The sequence below is a fragment of the Myotis myotis genome, unplaced genomic scaffold, assembly GCF_014108235.1.
Source record: "Myotis myotis isolate mMyoMyo1 unplaced genomic scaffold, mMyoMyo1.p scaffold_m19_p_20, whole genome shotgun sequence".
Taxonomy (NCBI): domain Eukaryota; kingdom Metazoa; phylum Chordata; class Mammalia; order Chiroptera; family Vespertilionidae; genus Myotis; species Myotis myotis.
The window spans coordinates 16,546,663-16,563,444 of NW_023416325.1; the positions used below are offsets into that span (position 1 = coordinate 16,546,663).

General features: G+C 40.1%; 1 protein-coding gene and 1 non-coding gene across 19 annotated transcripts in view; one reads left to right on the forward strand and one right to left on the reverse strand.

Moving 5' to 3' along the window:
* HECTD4 (HECT domain E3 ubiquitin protein ligase 4) overlaps positions 1-16,782 on the reverse strand; it is a 150,186-nt gene that overhangs the window by 96,824 nt on the left and 36,580 nt on the right. For 15 of the 18 annotated variants that reach the window (XR_004974769.1, XM_036353386.1, XM_036353385.1 and 12 more), the window contains 6 exons: positions 15,646-15,735; positions 14,688-14,818; positions 12,304-12,412; positions 10,770-10,908; positions 7,424-7,594; positions 1,085-1,277 (listed from right to left, as the gene is read on the reverse strand). Coding sequence is in view for 16 of the 18 variants with exons in the window: in XM_036353386.1 (XP_036209279.1) it covers positions 1,085-1,277; positions 7,424-7,594; positions 10,770-10,908; positions 12,304-12,412; positions 14,688-14,818; positions 15,646-15,735 (833 nt within the window). In the remaining 2 variants the exon portion in view is untranslated. Of the gene's footprint in view, positions 1-1,084; positions 1,278-7,423; positions 7,595-10,769; positions 10,909-12,303; positions 12,415-14,687; positions 14,819-15,645; positions 15,736-16,782 lie in introns of those variants that run through there. The other 3 variants (XM_036353397.1, XM_036353401.1, XM_036353398.1) reach the window with 3 other exon arrangements.
* On the forward strand, positions 4,319-4,425 carry LOC118678659. Its single transcript, XR_004974956.1, has one exon. It is a non-coding gene; the product is annotated as a U6 spliceosomal RNA (small nuclear RNA).

Below are 16,782 nucleotides of genomic sequence, written 5' to 3' on the forward strand. Positions count from 1 at the left end.
CCTGCTTTAGAAGTACAGAACAGTGTGCTTAGTAGGTGACCTTTTATTAAGAATAGGAAGAAAATAAGAACACAAATTTGTCTTTACTTTTATTTGCCTAAAGAACTCTGTAAAGATTAAAATTAATATAGTTACTTATAAGGGACAGGTTGGGGGCAAAATATAGAATACACCAAGATTTTTCTACATGTAACTTTTTATGTTGTTTTTACTTTTCAAGCTCTATAAATGTATCATTCATTCTAAAATATTAAAGTACAAACACTAAATGAAATTCTAGAAAAAGCCATCTGCTGTGGGAGGTTTGCCTCTTACTTGCTTGGTCAAGATTGTATTTGGTGAAGACAAAGTTAAATATGAGCTTTTTACATTTACAAAGCATATGCTAAACATAAAATCAATTAATTAATGAGAAGGTGTTTATAGTTAAAGATAAAGCTGTTTTAAATTATTACAGATTCATGCTAATTCATATCCATAGCCAACAACATGTATTAGCTTGGAATTAAAAAAAAGGGGGGGGGGCAATGATTGGAAAGAGACAAAAAGGTGAATTATGTAAAGAGAAGTGCTTTTATATGGTGCAATGTGCTCAATAAAAAGTATTGCCTGGGGAGCATTTGAGGTCTTGCTCCCTGGCATAAGTCATCAGTCTGGCTCAAGCAGACTTACAAAATTAAAAAATATATATATATATCTATTGCCTGAATCCCACAAGAAGCTCTCACTAATTATACAGCAAGCCAAGAAAAGACATTGAGGAAATTTCATGCATATTACTAAGTGAAAGAAGCCAATCTGAAAACTCTACATACTGTATAATTCCAACTGTATGACATTCTGGAAAAGGAAAAACTATGAAGATAATTAAAGAAATCAGGGGTGGCCAGTATACCATCTGCTGCAGGATATTGATGAGGGAGGCTATGCATGTGCTGGGGCAGGCGGTATATGGGAAATATCAGTCCCTTCCTCTCAAGCTTGCTGTGAGCCTAAAACTGCTCTAAAAAATAATCTTAAATTATAGATATCTAGCTGAATGGAGCTATGCAAGCTAACAGATGGTAAGCGAAGGGCAGCATACCTGCTTGGTCCTCTTTCAGTGTGTTGGAAATGGTGGAGCCAGTGAGGGCGGCCAGCGTAGCGGATGGGGAAGCTCTGTAGCGGGAAAGTCTGCTCAGAAGCATCTCATTAATGCTTTTCGCAGATTCACCCTCTTTTCTCATTAGAATTGTGCGTTCCTGAAGTGGACTGGCCACATACACACCATTTTCAACCTAATATTCAAAGAAAAAGAGGTCCTTAAATGACATCTGTTTCCATGTAGTTAGCAAATTTCTATTTGAAAATTGCATTATCTAGTTGCGCAAAACCATTTCCAAAAATTGTACCTGAGTAGGGGTAAACCTCAAAACCTAAGTGCTCCACAGAAACTACTGAGAACAAAGGAAAAGCCATGCGAAGTTTGAGAGCTTTCATTCTTCATAATAGCCCAGTTTCTAAAAGTAATGAACCGAGTTTAATAAATTCTACAAAAGGTCATAGATTACAATTCCTTATATTGAATTCCTCAGGCAGCTCTTACTAATTACAAGCATCTGACAGGTACAAGTTCACTGAGAAGAAAACAAATCAGTTTTTGATTTACTATTAATATGAAGTACAACTAGGAGGGTAATGTCTTCTTGAAATCGAATTAGTGGCTAAAACCCAAACTCCGCATTAACAGCAGTTAACATTAGCCCCAGCTGCTTGGGCACTGGAAGAGCAGTCCCAGAGAAAGGCAGACTTTGTTTGCTAAAAATAAATGCCAACATCAACTGGATCCTTGCTGGTGCTTGGCAGGTCCTCATTCATCACTTGATTATTCCCCGGCAAAATCCCTGGAGTGGTGATTTCAAAATTCCTTTACCAATTTTGAGCTTGACTTTAAGCAGACCACTTGGCAGTCTTTATTGCTACAAAGATCCAGAGCACTTACTGTAAGCTGCTCACACTCATCTCTCTTCTAACTCAAGAATCTTTGTTTTCAGCCTCATTATTGTTCCTTTCCTCTTAATTCAGAGGAAGAAGCACTTCACCTCATGTTATTTAAGGTTAAGTCTTCCACCTCTGCCTCCTCTCTAACTGTTCCCTTAATTCTGTCTGCTCCTTCATTGCTAGTGTCTCCCTATTAACTTACTGGTTTCAAATATTCACAGGTTTCTAGATCTTAAACACAAGCTTGGTGGCTCATGGGAATACCATCCCTTTTCTCCACTTCCATTTGCTGTCCAATTTCTCACATATATCTCCTGCAGCTTCTGCATCCCACACCCCCTTCCAGACCTAGGCTCCTGGATCTGGCTGGAGTCTCAGAAACTGGTGCCACCAATAAAGGTGGCACGGCTGGCCTGCAGCTGTGGGGTGTAGAGATAAAAGCGAATAGGAGTACAAAGTGGCAAGGCTTATCAGGAGCAAATAAAAAGCAAAGCAATCCAAAGTGAAAATTTGGTAACAGAAGAGGCAAGAGAAAGCAAGCAAACTCAGGAGCGTAGCCAGGAAGGAGCTGTGCAGAGTAGCACCTACTGTGTGCTAGGCAGTGTTCTAGGACCTAGGGACACAGCAGTACACAAAAGAGACCAAAATCCCTACCCTCCTGGAGCTGACATTCTAGGCAAGGGAGACAGTGAAGAAATAAGCAAATAACGGGTAATAATAAGGGCGATGAAGAAAAATAAAACAGGGAAAAAGCGATACAAAGAGACATGATTTTATTTTACATGAAATATTTTATACAGGTTAAAAAAACACATCATTGATGTTTCTGATAAGGTGATATTTGAGCAGAGACCTAAAAAGTGAGAGAACATGCCATGTGGTTATCTGTAGGGTTCCAGCACAGAGGTCCCTGGATGGGAGCACACTGGCTATTTTGGCTTGTCAGCAAGGAGGCCAGTTGCGGCTAGAGTGGCATGAGCGCAGGGAGTGTGGTCGGTGGGGAGAGTGGGAGGTGAAGAGGGGGCCCAAATCATGCAGCACCTTTACAGAGGTAGTAAGATTTGAGATACACTTTGAAGGTAGAGCAGGAACATCTGCTGACTGGACAGAGAATTTGGGAAGGAAAAAAAAGTGGAATCAAGAGTGACACCAAAGGTCTCTAGCCAGCACCAGAAGGTCACAGATGCCATTAACTGAAATGGGAAAACCCATGGGAGGGGCAGGAAAAGTCCTATGGGGTGTCCCACAAGGCAAATGAAAACAATTTCAAGAATGTGGGAGTGATAAACCACATTAAATACTCCTAAAAGGTCAAGTCAAATGAAGAATTGACCTTGAATTTATTAATGAGGAAGTCCCTGGTGAATTTGAGAAGAGCTGTTTTGGTGGTGTGATAAGGATACAAGACTTAATAAAGTGGGTTCAAGATGGAATACAGAGGAACGAACATAAAAACAGTTAAGAATAACTCTTCGAAGAGCATTGCTGTAAAGGGACACCAGAAATAGAGGCGTGGCCCTGACCGGTTTGGCTCAGTGGATAGAGCATCGGCCTGGGGACTGAAGGGTCCCAGGTTCGATTCCGGTCAAGGGCATGTACCTTAGTTGCAGGCACATCCCCGGTGGGGGGTGTGCAGGAGGCAGCTGATTGATGCTTCTCTCTCATCGATGTTTCTAACTATCCCTCTTCCTTCCTCTCTTTAAAAAATCAATAAAATATATTTTAAAAAAAAAGAAATAGAAGAGTGGAGGCGGATAGGGTCAAGAGAGTTGTTTTTTAAAGACAAGATATCCTCTAACGCAGCAGTTGCCAAACTTCTGGACCTCGTGGACCAGACCACCAGTTGGCGGCTGCTGCTCTAACATATTTGGATGATGTACTACATAGTCCATTGAGAGAGGAAAGCTGTTAATATAGGAGGACAATAGCAGAAAGAATCAGCCTCCCTACCCCAACTTTCAATACACAGCAGGTAGCAAATACAGCCTTTTTTTGTACTAAACAATGTCACTTGGAAATCAATCTACTTCAGTCTATGCAGATCTGCCTCATACTTTTTAATGGCTACATAGTGTTCCATGATGTGAAAGTATCATAGGCAGTAAGCCAGATAGCTATGTTTAGCTTCTTAAGTCAGCATTTTAGAAGCTTCTAAACTAGTGGTAGTTAAAAATTTTTATTTAATGAGAAAAAAATTCAAACATATGCAAAAATATCGAGTGTAGTATAATGAACCTCCATATACCCATCATCTAGATTCAACTATAATCTAGATATTGCCACACCTGTTTAATTTATCTGCCTCGTTTGTCGCTCATGCATCTTAAAACATATCCCAGTGCTCGCTTCGGCAGCACATATACTAAAATTGGAACGATACAGAGAAGATTAGCATAGCCCCTGCGCAAGGATGACACGCAAATTCGTGAAGCATTCCATATTTTTTTTAAAAGAAAAAAAACATATCCCAGACATCATGTAATTCCACTTCTGAATATTTTACTACACATCTCTCAAAATAGATATTTTCTCATAGAAACACAATACCATTATTATACTTTAAAAATAAATTAAGAGTCCTGGCTAGTGTAGTTCAGTTAGTTGTTTGAGCATCATCCTGTACACTAAAAGGTCACTAGTTTGATTCCTGGTCAGAGCGCATGCCCAGGTTGTGGGTCAGTCCCCGGATGGGGTGTGTATGGGAGGCAACCCAATCAATGTTTCTCTCTTTCCCTCTCCCTTCCTCTTTCTCTAAAATCAATAAAAACATATTTTTTTAAAAATTAAGAATAACCCCATGGTTTCATCGAATACTCAATTTATATTCAAATTCCAAATTGTCTCCAAAGGTGTGTGGTGTTTCGTTTTTTTTAATTTACAGTTTGTTTGTTTGATTCAGACTCCAAAGATGATTCAAAGGTTGTTCTTTTCACCTACAGCAGGCTCCTTCTTCCCCAACTTTTTATTTCATGTCCCTGGAAGAGGCTATTTTAGTTGCTCTGTTTCCTCCAGGGCAGTTATGGGCTTTTGATTGTATAGCTATACATCTGAAAATATCTTTATGTTGTCTTTACACTTGACTAATACTGTGGTTGTTGACAAATGACTTTTAGGTTGGAAATCAATTTCCCTCAAAATTTTGAAAGCCCTGCTCCATTTTTATATCCAGTAATTCTATTGAATAGCATGGTGCTTTTCTAACTCTATATCATTTGTATAAGATTTTATTTTATTTCTGGAAGCTTTGGAATCTTCTCTTTATACTTGATAATCTGAAGTTTCAAGTAAGCACACAAGAAATACTGCCTAGAGCTGAGGAACAAGAAATAAAGGCTTAATTATAAGCTACAAACACAACTGAAAGAGGAATTAAAATGAATGAAATAAAGCCTGGCCGCATGGCTCAGTGGTTGGGCATCAACCTATGAACCAGGAGGTCATGGCTGGATTCCTGGTCAGGGCACATGCTGGGGTTGCCGGTTCAATCACCAGTGTCGGGGGTGCAGGAAGCAGCCAATCAACGATTCTCTCTCATCATTGATGTTTCTCTCTCTCTCTCTCTCTCCCTCTCTCTTCCTCTCTGAAATCAATAAAAATACATATTTTTTAAAATGAATGAAGTAAATACATTAGAAAGAATAAGAAAAGAGTAAAAACTAAGCCAAAGCCTCACCTATCACAGCAAAAAGAAGTCAACATACAATATACGGAGTTCATAGTCAAGAAACAGCAGTGTAAACCATTTACTTGGAGATACAAAGAACAAAAAACTGAAACCAGCGCTGGCAGGGGATGGGGTAAAGGACTCTCACTTCTCAGTATGAATCTGGATATGCTACCCAAAGTTTTAATCCATGCACATGTACTTCTTTGAATACAATTTTTTCTTTTAATTTAACAAAAGCATGTCAGGGAAAGGGAGAATTCTTCAATGTGTTCCCATTACACTTAGGATAAAAACCTAAGTCCTTTAACCAGCTAGTAAGTCTGTTTAAAAACAAGCAAAACAAAACAAAACAGATTTTCTGACAATTTAATTCTGAACACAGGTTCAAGCAGTACAATCTCTTGCAGATCAATGCAAACTTTCACTCCGGCAGAGACATTTGACAAGAAAAGATCATGATTAGAGAAATACTGAGAAACCAGTTGGGAAAGAATGTCTGGTGAAAGGCTACTAGATTCCTGACTGACTAACTGTTAGCTGGCAGGATGGATGACTGGTTTCCCAAGTTTTAACCCTATTAAAATTCATTAGAAAATGGCTTCAATGTTTGTTTTATTTTTAGGAATGCTAATTTCTTCCCAGAAGGAGGCTGTAAATCATATCATGAAAAAGGTTTGGTCACAGACCTGGCTTGAGCAATTTTTCCTTTGTAAGTCTTTGCAAATACAATCTAGATAAGTACTGTCCAATAGAACTGTCTTCGATGATGGAAATGTTCTATGTCTTTGCTGTTCGATATGGTGACCACTAGCCAGTCACAATGGCTACTGAGTACTATAAATGTGGTTAATGCAACTGAGCAACTAAAGTTTTAAATTTACTTAATTCTGATTAATATAGATTTAAACAGCCAGGTGTGGCTACAGGCTACCACACTGGATAGTGCAGATCTGCCGTGGTCCCCGGCCTCTTCTTGCTCCAAGCTCTCCTCTCTGTAGCCCAGCCACTCTCTCTGCATTCCAGCCACTCTAGCTCACTGTCATTTCCTGAAACATGCATGCTCGCTCCTGCCACAGAGCCTTTGCACTTGTGGTCTCCTCTTCCTTGAATGTTCCCTACCTTACTACTGAACTTCTTCATCTGGTTAACTACAACTTTTTCTTCACTGCCTAAAATTATCTTACCCACTTATTTGCTCACTTGTTTATAGTTTTTGTCTTTTTCTTTTCTTTTTTTCTTTCCACCATCACTATCCCAACCCACCCAACCAGCCAGAATACAAGCTCCATTTGAGCAAGGATCCTATCCACCTTGCCCATCACTGAATTCCCACCATCCATATAAAAACACTGCCTGGCTCTCAGTAGGCAGCCTGGTAATATCTAATGAATAAATAATTGTCTTCTCACAATTTTAATTGTCATCTTTTTTAGGGACTTTCAAAACCTATCAATAGACCCAATCTTATTATTGCAATGTAGTTCCACATTTCCAACAAGCCCCCTGAGCATTTCTACTTAAAAACTCCACAATTCACACATTAACTACTGTTATCTCCATTCTCTTGCCAAATTGGCCTTCAGAAAGCTAGGCTTTATTTGGCCATACAACTCCAAACAAAGAAACCTTCAAAGATATCCCAGAGAAAAATCCATTTTGAGGCAAGAGTGAACACCTTGTACATACTCCAAGTTTCTTAGGTCCTTTGTCAACCAATATAAAAAGAAAGCAAACAGAAATGTCTCTAAACACACGAAGTAAGAAAGTAAAACTTACCACAAGTTCAAAAATGTCCATGAAGACAGAATGTCCCTTAGGTGTTTTCTCATTCAGGCTGGCAGGAGACCAGATCCAATAGAAGTAAGTACCATCTGAAGAAAGGTGCACGGTGCTCATAGTGCTGCCAACAGGGAGATGATTAGCTGGCATTGGTACCATCTGGCATACCTGGACACAAATAGAAGGAAAACTTCATCAGTGTGACATAAATTCTGATGAATTCTATCAGTTCATCGTTAATACTATTAATTCCAAGATGAGAATTCAATAAGCTTTCTGGGCAAAATAAACCTGATATTTATCTCTAAGAATAATATATGAAAATTACATGACAAAAACATAAAAGTTCATACAACTGGCCATGCAAGATAAAAAGATTCTTGAGATTAATTCAAATTACATTTTTAAAAATTTATTTACTAAACACTTTGACTCTGCTATGCGTGTTTTATCAAACATTTATTAAAAACAAAGTTTTAGAAAAACAGTACTTCCTGAAATGTTCTTAGTAAATGAATTTAAGACTATTAATTATATTCAAAAGATATGAACTATATCTTACTAATCTTTATATCCTCAGCACCTAATTCAAAGTCTAGCTCGAAGTTATTTAATAAATATGGAAGGAAGAAAAAAAGAAAAGGCAAAAGGAAGGCAAAAGGGAAAGCAGAGACTAGGGAGAAGGGGGACAGAGAAAAAAGTTTTAAAAAAATGAAGGTGCATGCAAGATCCTAAATTAGCACATGAGGGCTATTGAAATTCACCAAGTCCATCAGGAGGAAACAGACAAACACCAATACTCTATATTAGACATGAAGGCATGTATTTCTAATACTACCTAGTAAACATCCTTTGGTTTCAGCATAATGAATAGTTTTGCATCATTTCACATTAAATGTGAAGTTACATACTAATTTTTACTGCCAGAGAAAAGGATTTAATATGAGAGAAAACTAAGAAAACTGCTGACTTGGTTTTTAAAACACCCAAGAGTAGGAGCCGAACTGAAAATCCCAAAGTAAACATAATTAGAGAAGATCAGATGCCTTCAGGGTACAGTAAGAACAATTTTCAGTTGCTCCACCTCTGGGTGAGTCATTAGTTTTCCTAAGATTACTTTTGAACCCTGAACTAATTTCCTATGAATTTTTTCCAGATCTGTTTTGTCTACATCAAAAGTTAAAGTCATTTAATTGCTGTAACCACACTTTGAAACTTATTGTGCTAGAAAATTTAGAAAGTTGACAGCTACTGATTGGCCCAAATTGCTCTGATGCACGTATCTGGTTAGTGACAACACTGCTTTCTTGGACAACATCAGAGTTTTTGCAACAACACAGGGGACACTGATATCACTTCAAATGTAAACCATGTTCCAAGATTTCAAACAAATATAGGAGATATTCTCATCTGTATGCATTAGTGATAAGAAACGAAGGCGCCAAAACCAGTTTGGCTCAGTGGATAGAGCGTCGGCCTGCGGACTGAAGGGTCCCAGGTTCGATTCGGTCAAGGGCATGTACCTGGGTTGCGGGCACATCCCCAGTAGGAGATGTGCAGGAGGCAGCTGATCGATGTTTCTCTCTCATCGATGTTTCTGACTCTCTAGCTCTCTCCCTTCCTCTCTGTAAAAAATCAATAAAATATATTTAAAAAAAAAAAAGAAAAGAAACGAAGGCAGTTGGGCATCTACTTGTTAATGTGTTCACTTTATTCATCTAACAATTATCGAGCACCTACTATGTGCTTTGGAGACACAAAGGTGAACAAGATTCAGTCTCTGTTCTCCAGAAAAGTCATAACTGAGTGACAGACAGAGAGATACAACATCCCACTTAAGTTCTAGACGTAATTACTGACAGGGCAACCACTCCACAGATGAGAACTCTAACCATCCAGTTCAATTTTGGTTGAAAGGCAGAAAGTTATGGCATAAAGAACTCAAATTTTAGAGCTGAGAACCATGCATTCAAGTTCTTATGTTGCCGTAACTGTATGGCCTTTGGCAAATTACTTAACCTCGGTGAGCTACATTCCTCTGTCTATATCATTAAAGGCCTGTGGTCGTGACACCGTAACAGCGGAATGACCAAACAACTGGTCACCAGGAGGTGCATGGAGCACCTCTCGTGGGCCAGGACTCGTGGCTTGCGTGGTGAGGTGGGGCTTGCACGGGGCTGGTAGGGCTCGCGCAGCTGGCGCGGTGGAGGCGGGGCCTACGGCTCATGCAGGGCGGGTTTGGGGTCCCGCTGGCGCAGCAGGTCTGGGTCTTGCACGATGTCACGTGCTAAGCATCTAGTTCAACAATAAACACTTACTGACTGCTTGCAATGTGCTTAGCATCATTTGCCTTATGTTTATGATGACACTGCCATAATTACACCTCACAAGTGTATGTAAATTGCCTAGATCAGGGCCTGGTACATAGACATTGTACTTTATCATCATTAATCACATGCTAGGCACACATACTACATTATAGGGACACAAAGATGAGTAATACAGGCTCTGGCCCTAAAGGTGTGCACGGTCTTGGGGAGGATTAGACACAAGAGCAGGTAATTTCGGTATGATGCAGCAAGTGCTTTGCTAGAGTGCTATTAGAGCAATAAAGATGAGCTCTAAATCCATCTCACACAATGACTCTATCTAAACTCATTTTAAAGCTCCCATTCCCTCAGAAAGGTTGTTTAGAATTGAATAGGGAAATGATGTCCCAGAACAGATCTGGCAATAATAAGAAGAAAAAAAAGAAGGAGAGGAGAAAAAGAAGAAGAACAAGGAGGAAGAGGACCAGGCAGAGGAGGTCCTGGTATTTATATCATCTGGTATTTATACCATCTCTGATTCTCTAGAAATTTTTTTTTTTTAAGATATTTCTTTATTGATTTCAGAGAGGAAGGAAGAGGGAGAGAGAGATAGAAACATCAACGATGAAAGAGAATCACTGATTGGCTGCCTCCTGCATGCCCCTGACTGGGGATTGAGCCCGCAATCTGGGCATGTGCCCTTGGCCAGAATCGAACCTGGGACCCTTCAGTCCGCAGGCTGACGCTCTATCCACTGAGCCAAACCGGCTAGGGCTAGAAATTTTTTTTAATGATAAAGAAAAGTTTGTTACTGGCCTTAGAAACTCTTAGGGAGCACATTCACTCAAACCATGTGAGAAAAGTCTAGACACTAGACAAAAAACACACACAAAAAACCAAAAACAGAATGCCCGGACAATGACAATTCAAAGGATGCACTCTGGCAGGAAATTACATCAACTGTGTTATTACTTCTGAAGAACTTCCCTTACTGTCTCCAAAATGTAAAGACAATGCCTTGGTTTTCTGTTTACCTGAAGGGTATTCTGGTCAATGACCTGGAAAAGGGAGTGAGGTTTATTATCAAAAGATACAGGCCGGTGGAGAAGACTGCCGCTGCCGAAAGCAACCCATCCCGGTTCCAGCTCCTCGTTCCGGCAGTATACAAAACCTCTGTAGGAAAAGAAAGGTACTTAGGTTGGGTCGCCCAGCTGGGTCTGAAGCCACAACAGACAGAAACATTTTCCTGAATGTTTAATGTTTTAAAAACCTAATGTTTTTAAATGGCTAAGTATGCAAACAATTTGAAGGTGAGTGATTATATTACATTAGCTTTTGGACTGCAAAACTAGGGTAAATATTAACTTTTCACAACAAACTTGCGAAGAGAAAATATGTTGGAGAAAAGGTCTAATCTATATACATAAAACCCTAATATGCAAATAGACTGAACGGCAGAACCACCGAACCGGTTGCTATGATGTGTGCTGACCACCAGGGTGTGTGTGCGGAACATGACGGGCGTCCGCAGCAGGCGGCAGAGGGGGGAATATGGTGGGTGTTGGCCGTGGCAGGATGGTGGAGCAAGTGAGTGGGGGCGCCAGACCAAGGTGGGGTGCTGGTCACTGTCATTGGGGAAAGCCTCTGGTAGTTACTGAAAATTCTTTGCTCCCACACACCGTGGTCCTGCCCAGCACTTGCACCTGCTGCCAGCACCAGCCCTGCTTGCACCCGCTGCTGGCGCCCAGTGCCAGTCCCAATTGCTCGGCACCATCAGCGGGTGTGAGTGGCGGCTGCCAGCCCCAATTATCCCTGAGGGCTTCTCTACCTCTCCCTGCTCCTGAGGGGCGATCAGGGCAGCAGCTGCCCCTTGCACCTGCTGATAGCACCGGTGCCGCTTGCACTTGCTGCTGGCGCCAGCCCCAATCGCTCTGTGCTGTCAGTGGGTGCAAGTGGGGCCAACGCCGTTGGCGCATGTGAGTGGCCACGGCGGAAGCAGGGCTGTCGGCAGAGAGAGGACTGGGGGCCGCAGCAGGAGGGGCCGGGTGGGGGCGTGGAGGATGGGTCAAGACCCCTGTGCCCACCGCAGCCTCACGGCCCACAGTTCCTTTCAAGGTGCATGAATTCATGCACTGGGCCACTAGTTAAATATATAAAAGGATCTCAACAGTGATTTCTATTGTCAGCAATTCATAGATCTTACATCCCAACTGAAAATCACTACTAATCCAAGATCAAATCCAAGGACAAAGAAACTAAACTATTGTCCACCTATCAACATGGAGAAGAAACTAATATTATAGTAATTCTAATCATAGAGGAACATCTGGTTAAAACAATGACCCTAGGGCTACCAGACTCTTTAGAGTCAAAACAAAGCTGAAATGCACTAGCAGAATGAGAGGGGTGGGTGACAATAACAGAAAACCAGAATCACATGAATGTGTTCAGACTTATTATTAGTCAGTCTATGGAGAGTCAGCATGCGCCCCCATGTTTTCTTCAGAGAGGATTACATAAGGAGGAAATGTTCCAGCCAAATAATTCAGCAAATTCCATGCAACTCACCTGAGAGTACCATGTAATCCAGAGCCCAGTTTGCTCACTCCTCTTCCAACTGAGTTAGTAGTATACAGGTAAAGACCGTCTGCAGTGAGACAGCGTCCCAAGTCAGCATCTGAAACATTTTTTATAGGTAAATTATATAAATGCTTTTCTTTTTCTTTTGTTTTGTCTTTGTTAATACTCACCTGAGGATATTTTTCCGTTGACCTTTTACAGAGAGTGAAAGAGGGAAAGACAGAGAGAAACATCGATGTGAAGAAACACATCGATAGGTTGCCTCCTGCAAGCGCCCTGACCAGGGCTCAGGCCAGGAGGAGCCTGAAACCAAGGTATGTGCCCTTGACCGGAATTGAACCTGGGACCCTTTGGTCCGCAGGCCAACGCTCCCTCCACTGAGTCCAACCAGCTAGGGCTAAATGCTTTTCTAATGAGATTATAAATGTGCTTTTTCTTTAGAGGAGGCTGAGTGAAAGATAATCTCCCACTTCTAAAATAAGTGCTTCGATGTGACTTCCAGGGAAGATGGCTAGAACCCCCACAGCAAACATCCAAAATGCATGTAGGGTCAAGGACCAAGATCAGGGAAGGAGGTCAGATAGTTACTAGCAGGAAAACCTGGTCCTGCCTGCCAAATGTTTTTTCTTTTTTGGGATAGCAAAAATACTGAGTCCAATTTACACATTCCTAATTCTAATCTGAAATGACTAAGGATACGATATGATTTTGTAGTAAAAAAAAAAGGCATGAGCTTTTAAGAGCGCTGAGCACTTATTAGTTGACCTTGGGCCTCTTTGAACTTCAGTTTCTTTGTCCATAAAATGAGGATAATGTGTACCTCAAGAATTACTATGAAGGTTAAATGAGATAACACAGGTAAACACCCATATTGCAATCTAGTTCAAAGCCAGTGTTCCATAATGGTATATGATATTATTCTCACATACTAATAATATACATTCAACTAAAATCCGCTTCTTTGGATTTTCCACCCAGAGATCCTAATTTTAATTTCTGGAGCAACACAGCACAAAAGTGCTCTTCTATTTAAAAACAGCAACTGCTGTAACCGGTTTGGCTCAGTGGATAGAGTGTCAGCCTGCGGACTGAAAGGTCCCAGGTTCGATTCCGGTCAAGGGCATGTACCTTGGTTGCGGGCACATCCCCAGTAGGAGGTGTGCAGGAGGCGGCTGATCGATGTTTCTAACTCTCTATCTCTCTCCCTTCCTCTCTGTAAAAAATCAATAAAATACATATAAAAAAATAAATAAATAAATAAAAACAGCAACTATGTTTCCTGTTAGCTATATCTTCCCCTAAGATAAACATTGTATCTCTATATGATAGTAAATGGTTTACTAACTTATAAAGAGAGTCTTTAAAAAAGCATATAAATAAGTCCTTCAGTGTTTATTTTCATAATCATTCCACTCACTATATATAAGTGGAGTTTGTCTACTACTTGTCATTTTAGGGGAATCCAATGTCACTGTACTCAAATTAGTACTGAGTATGCTGTTATCTTAAAAATTCGGTATACTAAACCTGAGACAAGTGTAATTTGTACCTAGTGGTTCCTTAAAAAACAAAGAGTTAAAGTGGGTAATTATTTGTAAAACTCCTATTTATTGGTAAGGTTAATGTTTAACGTTATAATCACAATAACAAGTACCTATTACAATAACAAACAGGTCTGGGAGTAACGTGGACTCCTGGCAGGCCAGGAACTCCACAGGAGAGCAGCATGGGTGTGCCAGGGTACTGGACAGCATGTCTACCCAGTAAACAGAGAGGCCAAATTCAACGGCAACTCAGTTACATGCAGTCAATTAAGAGAGCTTCTGCCATTTTCACTGAGGTCACAGAATAAACTGATATGTAATACTTGTGAAACTGTAAAAAACATTTTAATCCAGCCTACTTTGTTTAAAAAAGATACTTAACAATTCATGCTCCCTTGAACAAGCTCATTGTTTTGCTTTTAGGATGAGAGGGTTCATTAACACACACACAATAAATTACTAAAAGAAACAGTATCAGGCAGAAAGACCTGATACTCTATTCACGGACATAAAAATTCAACTTAAGGCTCCCATGCCCAAACTCAAATGCCCAGGAACCAATTTAAGTAATGCATGCCTCTTTGGCAGAAGTGTATGGATGATACCTTTTCCTGGCGCTAGTAAAACCTATCCATTTTCTTACCTCACTGAGTATCAGCTTTTATTATACTGTGACCGATAAAGCAGACAATGAACACACTGTATAGGAATCCTGAGCTCTTTAATTAAAAGGAACACAGACTTATATCTAAACTGTTTGCCACAATTATCTTAAACCATTCTTTTCACATCTTAATTTCAATCAGAGGACCAAAACCCATACATTACCTTTATTTTCAGAACTGGAGCCAGTGTTGCTATCTGGTGCAGGCAACATATCTTCATAGCCCCATGACACTATGTGTTTGCCACCAAGCAAACAGGAGGGGGATCCAGGCCCCCCTTCCAAAAGCAACAGCCTAAAAAGGGAAATGGAGAATCACAAACACACCAAAACTACCCATTTTGGCAAGAAAATAAAAAAGATACTTAATCTCAAAAAGCAGAAAACTATAACAGATTTACAAAGACACTATACATCTGAAATGAAATTCACATTATATTTTTATATTTAAAATTTACAAAGCAGTGCTTTTAGAAATGTTATGATAAAATTACAGCTATGTGTAAAATATATATATGTTATATATATGAGAGAGAGAGAGAGAGAGAGAGAGAGGCAGATGTGAATTGGGAAACACATATACCAAAACATTAGGAGTGGTTATCTTGGGTAATAAGATTATGAATGAGCCCTAGCTGGTTTGGCTCAGTGGATAGAGTGTCGGCCTGCAGACTGAAGGGTCCCAGGTTCAATTCCAGTCAAGGGCACATGTCTGGGTTTCAGGCTTGATCCCCAGTAGGGGGCATGCAGGAGGCAGCTGATCAGTGATTCTCACCATTGATGTTTCTCTCTCTCCCTCTCCCTCCATCTCTGAAATCAATAAAAAGCAGCAAACTTTGTGAATCCTTTAAGTCAGACTAAGTTATAATTCAGGATTGTCTTGAACAGCTATCCATTTACTATACATGTGTGTGATTTTGCCAGCTCATTAGGATTAAAGTAGAGAATAGATGATCAACACAAAATTGTAAATTATGTCATTAGAAGGCTTAAGACAATTAAAAACAAAGCCACAAAAATATATGAATAGTTAAAGAGTCTAGCAATCTACTTATTAAAAGAGACCTTATAAACAATCTCCCTTGTGTAGAAGAAGGATAAGGATCCAAAGTGACAACTCACCTATACAGCACATCGGCTACAGGCAGGGACCCTAGATCAGTCTGTTTCTGTAATAGATGGACTGTATGGACAAAAGTTTTCAATGATCCCCTAAAAATAAAAGGAGAGAATAGAAAATCATCAAAATTGAAAAGTCAAATAAAAAGGTTGTTAATGTTAATTTTATTAACCAAATGGGAACAGTTCCAAATGTGTCTATCTGCTTATGTCAATCATATGTGTTGTACAAAGTACGTATACTTACTTAGTATGTGAGTGGCATGATCTGAACAGTCAATTATAATGTTCCTGCATTTGTAAAGGTAGATAATTTCCCCTAACACAAAAGTTCAAAACATAAGGCTCAGTACAAAGACCATGTGACTATTATTCTTAGATACTATTTTCATCAAGAAATTTTCTAGTCTAGAGGAGAGATTTCATAGGAGGAGGTTATATTTAAAGTTTAACACTATTTCCAGAATTAAGTTTTTAATGTCTTTCTTAGGTTCATCCACTTTACATACATCTCATTGAAGCCCATCATATCAAAAAAGGAATGTATTTAAATAATTACTACTTTGTACTGACAGCTTCCCTTGCTGTGACTATAATACTTCAGAGGTCACCACTACCTGATTTCCTTTTGGTTCCCAAGGTTGGAGGCTCTGGGAAGTCCCTAATATGATCAGCAGGATCTAAAAGAAGGTGCTATTAAGATGCACAAGACTTACTTGGCTAGATCCCAAGTATAAATCACCACAAGAACATTTCCTGATCTAAATGATTGCCTGTATCAGATGGGTGACTTCGGATTGCTGCCTTATTCTCTTAGCCAAGGCTTTAATTGCTAGGTATCACATGCCTAAACCCCAAAGAAATGGAATACCTAATGCTGGACTGAGTAGGCCTAGAGTCCTCCTCTTAATTGCCCCTTTCACTATCAAAAGAATCAAAACCAAAAACCAGTATATGACAGGGAGGCAGCAGATAGAGTATAAAACCAAAGAATCAAAATACAAGACTAGCCCTAGCCAGTTTGACTCAGTGGAGAGAGTGTCGACCTGTGGACTAAAAGGTCCCAGGTTCGATTCTAGTCAAGGACACATGCCCAGGTTGTGGGCTCAATCCCCAGTGGGGAGTGTGCGGGAGGCAGCC